Source organism: Protopterus annectens, chromosome 13.part0, assembly GCF_019279795.1.
Source record: "Protopterus annectens isolate FY-2018-M chromosome 13.part0, PAN1.0, whole genome shotgun sequence".
Classification (NCBI taxonomy): Eukaryota; Metazoa; Chordata; order Ceratodontiformes; family Protopteridae; genus Protopterus; species Protopterus annectens.
Genome location: NC_056747.1, coordinates 615102012 through 615111021, shown reverse-complemented (window position 1 = coordinate 615111021; position 9010 = coordinate 615102012). Strand labels below are relative to the sequence as shown.

At 37.2% G+C, this 9010-nt stretch overlaps 1 protein-coding gene across 2 annotated transcripts in view; it reads left to right on the top strand.

Moving 5' to 3' along the window:
• Positions 1–7863: 7863 nt before the first annotated feature.
• RAD51C (RAD51 paralog C) overlaps positions 7864–9010 on the top strand; it is a 1235792-nt gene continuing 1234645 nt past the window's right edge. The window contains exon 1 of one of the 2 annotated variants that reach the window (XM_044054280.1): positions 7864–8207. In XM_044054280.1, the coding sequence (XP_043910215.1) occupies positions 8090–8207 (118 nt within the window). In that variant the 5' untranslated portion in view covers positions 7864–8089. The remainder of the gene's footprint in view (positions 8208–9010) is intronic. The other variant, XM_044054279.1, reaches the window with a different exon arrangement.

Below are 9010 nucleotides of genomic sequence, written 5' to 3'. Positions count from 1 at the left end.
AGCTGTGTTTGAACGGAGGAACCAGGCAGGGGAGTCCTGTATTCCCTTTTTATTTGCTTTATATTTAGAACCATTGCCAAAAAATAAGGGACTCAGAAATTCAAGGATATAATTGGTATGGTAATCAAGAAAAGTTGGCTTTATTTGCAGATTATATTATTTTGTACTTGATAAACCCAGAAAAGGACATCTCAGTGTTGTGGATCATTCTGGAGCAGTTTTTTCTGGGAATGTATTTTTTGGGACTGTAATGAGTTGGCAGATTTAAAAAGTTTTCTGCAGAGTACTCTGTCAGTAATATTAGGGAAGCAAATGGGTGTAACTAAGGAAATGATTCTTTTGATCTAGGACATAGGATCTGAATTACCCAGATGATGTAAGGCCTTATTAGGTTTAATGCTACTGGCTGCCAAAAAAAGACAATTACCACAAACTGGAAATCAAAATTTAAACCAACTATATTTGAAGTATTGGATGTTGTGAAAGACATAGAAGAACTACAAGTGGGATGTTTAGAAAAGAGAAGGAACAAATTATAATAGAAATAAATGGGATTTTTGGGAACATTACATGCAGAATAGTGTCCAGGAGGAGGAGAAGGAGTGAGGTTTAAGGGAAGGGAGGAATTGCACAGTTTATGTAATGATGGGTCGAATGATGGCTGTTATAATGGAAAAATATATGTGTAATGTATAATGTATGTAAATGAAACCATGTTAATATGGTTTGTTTTCTTTTTTACTAACATATGCATGCCTAAGTCTTAAGTGATAATTGAAAAAAGGTGTTTAAAAATGTGTAGGGTACAAATAGCAATGGTACAATCCATTTGGATAGAAATGACTGCATGAACTTGACAAAATAAAGGATTTTGGGGTAGACATTCCAACAAAATATCAGATTGCTAGAGGGGGTCTCCAGTAGCAATAGAAAAGGGAAAAAGATAATGCTTTATCTGTGGTAGTAAGGGGTTATTGACAGGGGAGGAGGATTAAAATGGCATGCATTTATATTCCACATAAAATTGTAATTATAGAGCTTAGGAGAATTTGGGGAGAAATAAGCTTCAACAGAAAATATAATTTATGGATGGTGACTGGAACTTGATTTGCAATAGTGAGGATGTATCATGGGAACCTAGAACGGAAGATATAACAAAAAAGGCTAGAATTCTGAAGAAGTATATGAGAATATTTGGTATGGAAATTATGAATTAATTAGTGGAAACACAGAAAGGATTTACATATTATTCCCCATGATAGAACAAATGGGCTTGAACAGATAGAAATTCTTTATTTATTGATATTTATTAACTTTTTTCTTTACTGGGAAAGTCTGACTGGGTACTAGTACCCATTTTCAGCAGGGACCTGGGGAGAAAAGCTCCACATATATACAGTATCCATAGAGAAACAAAGAAATACATGATAGATTAGACTACAGTTATATTATATAGTATACAATGATGTTAAAGATCTGAGTAAAGTTTTTTAATGCTAAGATTTTTCAAAATAGAATGTATTGTACTGCATGGCATTGCAGTAGTTATATGAAACCAGGGTAACAAAGTCATAGATTCATTACCAGTGGCGGCACAGAAAGAAAGTGTGCATTAGTGATTTGCATTGGGTCATAAATATCATATTACATAAAGCAATAAAACAGAGTGATTTCAAAATGTGTTTGAGATAATCACTGAGACATATATATGCATATTACAAGAAGGCACAATTCCTGAAAAAGACCAGGTTCAAGAGTATTGAAATTGTATAATAATGGAAACAGTTACTGATTTTTTTAAGAATGAGTGCTATGCAGATCTGAAGGACAGACACTGGACACAGGGTAAGATATAGAGAGTACGATATATGTACAGATTACAATATGTGCCATAAGTAGTTTTAAATAGAGAAGGAATAGTAGTAGAAGGCTATGGGTAATAATATGACGATCAGAAGACATGGACAAATACAGAAGTGCACAGACACAGAACGGATGAGAAAACTGATATTGCCAATATCCTGGCAGATAGGTTCAGTGCTAACTTTACCCCCCTCTCTCCCCCTAAAGAGCCCATTTCTATACCGGAAAAATGCAAAGTTCCTGTAATCATGGCTGCACAGGTAAAATCCACACTCTCCAAAGCCAAGAACACAGCATCCATGGGACCAGACAACATCCCAGGCTGCGTTCTACATGAACTACAGAATGAAATGGCACCCCACCTAAGTACCATGTTCAATCATAGCCTCACCTCAGGCTTTGTGCCTGCTGAATGGCGCACAGCGATGGTTATCCTACTCCACAAGGGGGGGGGGAGCCACCATGGACCCCGAGAACTACCGCCCCATTAGCCTGATGAGCCTGGTCTGCAAGACCATGGAATGTATCATCATGGAACTTATAAACAAAGACATTGGTAATCTCCAAACTCTGGACCCCACCCAGTTCAGGTTTGTAAAAGGCAGATCATGTCTCCTAAACCTGACAGACTTCTTTGAAGCAGTCACCAAAGCCATAGATGAGGGTAAGGTGGTTCACACAGCCTATCTAGATCTCACCAAGGCTTTCAACACCATTCCCCACTCTGGAATTATAGATAAACTCACTAAACTAGGTATAAATCCCTATGTCACAAGATGGGTTGCCAAATGGCTCACTGACAGAACCCACACTGTGAAAGTAGCAGACTACAAATCCGACTTCAAACCAGTGACAAGTGAAATACCACAGGTTCAGTCCTGGGTCCTCTCATGTTTGGTATCTACTTCTCTGAAGTACAGGCTAACACAGAAGGTCTTTGGCTAACGAAATTCGCAGATGACTGCAAACTAGGAGCCATAATCGAAACTCCTAACGATGTGGACATCCTACAAAAGGGCATCACTGAGACAGATGCCTGGTGTCAAAGCCATGGCCTCAAGCTCAATTCCAAAAAGTGCATTGTCATCCCCTTTGGTAAAAACTCTGTACCCATGAACTACAACATAGGCGGTAGTATACTTAACACCGAAAGTGTGATAAGAGACCTTGGGACACAGGTGGACAGTAGTCTCTTCTTTGATAATCACATCGCCACAGTAGTCAGGAAATCCTTCTATGTGGCACACCTCATCACAAAAGGTTTCTCATCCAGAAAAAAAGAGGTCATTGTTCCCTTCTACTCATCACTCATTAGACCCATTATAGAATACAGCGCCCCTTTTGGTGTGTACCTCACAAGACATCTACAACAACTGGAAAGGCCGCAGAAGTACCTCCCAAAGAGGATTACTGGCCTCAAACAGATGCCCTACGCAGACTGTCTCAAAAAACTCCAGCTTTACTCCGTCGCATATTGCCTACTGAGAGGTGATCTCTGCCTAACATGCAAAGCTATGTCAAACCCAGAGCTGTTGGACATGCTCCACAAAGAAATCCCAATCCCTCCAAGCTACACGCTCTAGGGACCTAAACCTTGTCACCACAATAAACAGAACATGCCGGAGGGATGGAGTCCTGTCCCAGAGACTTCCCATACTGTGGAATAAACTACCTATTTATATCAAACAAAGCTCCTCATTAGCACTCTTCAAGAAAAATCTTGATGACTGGATGGGAAATAGGAAATTCACCCCGGGGATCACTTCTGTGGCTCTGCTCGACAGTGGCACAGGAAAATCATTTTCTTTGGTGGCAAAAGCCAGGGTACCTTTTTGGCTGGGCTTGTATAGGCCCCAGGGCCGATAGCCTACTACTTACCTATGAACCTATATAAAGAAGAGAACTGTATAATGTACAAGACATTTTAAAGAATTTTTAAATATGAAGTAATAGCAGTGGAGGTCATGGGTCAGAGAATAATGAATGTGAGGGAAGCAGCAGGAGAGAAGAGATGGGGAACATTGGTAGAGTGTATAGTGGTAAACAGAGGAGGATAAGAGGGTTAGCATGAGATTCTAGTTACAAGGATGGTAAATATGAGTTTAAGTTGGTGTATAGCAAAAAGAGAACCAAGAGCCTGAGAGCAATTCTTTTAATTATGGCTTGAATGAACTAAGGTTTGGTATAGACCTGACTGATGAAGGGATACTGTTCCAGGTTTTGGACACACAGAGTACAAACTGTGTCTGAATGATCTTTGAGGTTTGTAAATGGATAGCAGTCATTTGACGGAAGACTGTAAGTCACAGTTTAGAATATAGCAAAGGGGAGTGGTATTGATAGCTTGGCAAGAGGAGGAATTATACATTATTTTCTGAGTTAAGAGCTCCTTAGTATATGTTAGATGGTGGAGAGGTCTGTGCCAATTTAGAGTTATAAGTACAGAGCGATAGTGGGTTCAGTGTGGCTTATTTGATACAAATTGCACCACTTTATTGTAAGATTGTTAATTAAATTTAAGGGATACCTAAAGATATGCAAGAATGAGATAGGAATGTGATAAGGAGGAAAACAGATATATGGTTGCTAAGTTTACTTTAGTGGAATTAATAAGGAATTTCTTGGCCCTATGCAATATTCTTAGGTTCTAGTGATTTTGTTATTACTGTTAAGTATGTGAAGTTCAAACTTAAGGCTATCGTCTATTGTCACACCTAGTATTTTGGTATTTCTGGAAATTTCAATTTTAGTAATGTTTACTGAGGAAATTTAAAAGTTATTTCACAGGAGCATGTGAATTTAATTGGAAGCTTTGAATCCCATCCAATAAGTATAAAGGATCATGTACCAATAAATGTAACGTGATAAGGTAAAAATGAGGCCATGACACTTTCCTACTTACTTGTTAAGAGAGGAATTTAAGGAATGGGTAGTGGATATGATTCAAAAGTTATTACGTAAGATAGAAATTACTTCAAAAGGTATAGCTGGTAACTGGGATAAGAATACAAATGTGTTTTAAAAACATGGTAGAAATAAAAGAGAAAGATATAGTGGAAAAAAGTAATAGGAATTATTCAGATGAGTTGACAATGGGCAAAATATTACAGAAAAGGGGGAATCACATAGAACAAGAAGACCATCTGCAGAGTACTAAAGGGGAAATAGGTGAGTATTTGGATGATATGTATACATTTAGAAAGGTTGCTGGCTTAGCAACATTTTTTCATAACAAGTCTAGAGCAAAAAAACTTTTTAAAAACCTTTATTAAATTATCACTTAACTCATTAAACCAAGTGACACCTCCAGGTACATCTGCACTTAACATCTACTGACATCTCAATACCCAAGTAACACAGGCAGAAGTCTTTAGCCTCGTATGAAAGCTCTCAGCTAGATGAATAAAATGCTGCTGACAGTATGCGTGTAACTTAAGTGGTTGCTGAGATATCAAGCAAATAGCAAATGGGAAAGTGGACATCCCTGCCTGGTTCCCCTGTTCAAACACAATTTATCTGAGAGGAACCCTTCCATTTTAATTCTTGCCTCTTCATTCCTTTCCATTTTTAATTATAATATTCTTATATAATGTATATTAACCTTACCTGTGTAGCTCTAAAATATCCAATCTAGAAAAGTCCAAGTTCCACAGTTCCACATTGACAGGGCCTGTCACACAGTCATGAAGATTTTTTAGCTAATATCCGTGGTAAACAATACTGAATCATAGTAATTCATGAAAAGAACTTTGTATAATGATAAAGTAACACATTTTAGCTCTGATGTGAGCTTCCTAGTTGAAGTTGTTAGAAATGATTCCTCATTTTACTCTTTTGTTTCATATTATGAGAGATAATGTTCCATACTTTGGAGATGGAAGTTCAAGAGCTATAGGGCACACTAAGTGTGGGAGATTCAGTTCAGCATTACCATGTACTCCTAATGACTCATTTATAAATATCACATCTTCAACTTTTCATCTTCAGGATGTGAATGGAACACTATCTCCCACAATGCGGAACAAATGGGAAAATGTAAAAGTCATATCATCAGTTTCAACTAGGAAGTTCATAGCATCGCATAGTATACCTGAAATGTGTTATTTATTCTTACAAAACGTTATTTTGATAAATTAATATGATTTAGTATTATTTACCATGTATATATATATTTATTAAAAAACTTAGCCATTAACGTATGACAGACCCTTTCAGTATGGAGCAGGGTGTAAAATGGAATTGTTAAGCCTCAAAATGAAGACCATTTCAGCACTATGAACATTAGTTATAGCATGGTTAGGATGTAGTGTACATTCCTTTTAAAAATTTCTGTTCCACCCAGTTCATGATTTTTCATGATGCTTATCTCACGCCAGTTAAAAAGGCAAAATTTTGCAAAAATTATTTTCCCCAGTGTCTGGTATGCAATGCAGCTAATGTAAATCCCTTGCATAGAATATGGAATTGCCCTCCTGTATCCCAACCACCTGTTTCCATTAAGATAGAAATTTGTAAGACTAGGTTACAGTCATGATTTTCTGTCATGGGCATTTGCTAGTCTACATATACCACCAGCCAAACTTGATCTTCAAAACTTAAATAACTGTTTTCATGTTGATAAAATATGATTTTTGTTGTGTCTTTCAGCTTTTCCCGGTTAGGGGTCACCACAGCGGAACTCCGGTCTGCTAATGATTGGCAGATAGATTTTTATGTGCCGAGTTGCCAGCCCTGACGCACAACCTTCAACGAAGGTACGCCCATTCACGCATGTCTCCACACAGAAGACGGTCTAGCTGAGAATCGAACCGGGCAGCGTCTTATTGTGAGGCGACAACGCTACCGCAGCACCAACACTGCAGCTGTTGATAAAATATGATGTTGCCACTAAATGGCTTGATGTCTGGTCAATTAACTGGAATAAATTCCAAGAAATTGCTATTAGCTATTAAATACATTAAAGCTTGTAAAATTCTACCAGACAAATTTAAAAGTAACTTTCTGCCTAAGGATAACTGGCTGAAGGTACTTGATCTAATTCATTAGTTAGATGTGTCAACTGATCTCAAATATGACTTTATTCTCTGCATTTTTCTTTTTAGTTTTTAACATTTAAATCTCTCAAATCCTCCATAGTAGCTTAAAATTTTCTTCACTCTTTCCTTTCACATCCATTTTATATCTTCCTCCGTTTATTTTTATGACATGACCCTTAAGAGATAGGGATGTAGCCAAAGAATTCCATTTCGTCCTTGCAATCTGTTGTTGCCCCACCTGGTATTAACAATGCTCACATCTCACAAGATTTTGCCCCCCCCCCCTTCCCACACACACACACACACACACACACACACACACACACTTAAATAAATGCATGCATCACTTGCATCTGTTTCATCTATATTAACAAAGTATACTGTTTTTGGATTAGAAATCCTCTCTTTAAGCAAGATATGTACTTGCTGTTGGCGGTATTAATTTAGACAGTCACAGACATAATAATTTCCTGAAAAAGCTACAATTTTCTAAACGATATTCATAAAATATAAAATGTACTCTATAGAGTACAAAGAATATACCTGGCTACACCCTTGTTAAGATATACATTCGATAGTAGATATACTTTTATAAAATTTTGGAGAGACATCAGTATTACTATTACATTTTAAGCATTTCTGTACTACATTACTATAGATCAACTCTATATTCAGGTTTTTACTTGTTCAGGATGTATATAATTCTTGGTTCTTTTGTAAACTAAGTTAGTATAAGCTGTTTTATAGAAAATGGCTAATTTCATTTGTTTCTCATATTCACCGTTTTTAAACCTTACATGATTTATGTGGTATTACTGTTGTTTTTAAAATGTTTTAATAAAGAAATAATTTTAAGAACGGGTGCGGTGTTTCCTTTACTGCAAGCTCGTCTTCAATTGCTGTAGTACCACAGAGAGATACTAGATGGCGAGAAATGATGGTAATTTGTAGTATTTTCTGACTTCCTGGAGCCTCCGGCGATGAGGCGGATGTCGATGAAGGTTTTTTAAACTTCCACGGCGCCAATATGGTTACATGATTGTGTCAAATACTAAATAGATCTTGTTGCTTGAAGATATTTTGTGAAGACGGTATGCTTCTGCAGTTCTTATTCAGTCGTTAATGTACCGCCAGGCACTTAGAAAAAAAAAACATTTAAATACGTTTCTCAACTGGTACACTGTGGCAGAATGCAGAGAGACATAGGAAGCTTTCCCCTGCCTTCCTCATTGAAAGTAAAACTTGTTGGGGCTGGTTTTCAGACAGCAGAGGACCTGCAAGCTATTAAGCCAACGGAATTGAGTAAAGGTAAACAGGGGACATTTACTTGGTGTTTCCGCCTTTGTTGAGAGATCCCACGAGGAACAGACTAGTAGTAGGGTTACCACCTGTCCCTCTTTGGACAGTTGTGTCCTGTGAAAAAAAATTAAAAATGGCAAATGTCCTGAGATTTTAGGACAAAAATATTTCCCAAGCTTTCTTTAATAGTTTCATAAAAGTTATCTTGGATCTGAAACACATAAATAGGGTCGCCACCTTTTCAAATGCCCAAAGTGGGACATTTTTGGTGCAAACAGATTTTGCAGGCCGAAACATACCCTCGGCTAGTATGAAGAACATAACTTCACTTTTTTGCCTATATAGAAGCTTATTCTTGTAATGTTTTAGTTGCGTTGCTTATTCTGTTTCTTATAACATTTAGGTGGTTCAGATACATAACTGTTTAATGCAACTATTACATAAACTTTGGGGAAACAATTTTGTCCTAAATATCAGGACATTTGACATTTTTACAATTTTTTTGCAGGACACAACTGCCCAAAGAGGGACTGTCCCTCGCAAAGTGGGACAGGTGGTAACCCCACACATAAATGTTATATAAAGTAGCACAAGCGACTAAAATGCTACAAGAATAATCTTTTATTTTGTTAAAAAAAGTGAAGTTCTGTCCTTTGCACCGGCTGTGGGTATGATTTGTACTGCAATATTTCATGTTTCTATAAAAAAAAATGTTCTACTTTGGACATTTGAAAAGGTGGCAACCCTACAGACTAGTTAGCGATTATAGCTTTGACTGTTTTACACAATGATGCGCGTAAGATATTGCGTAC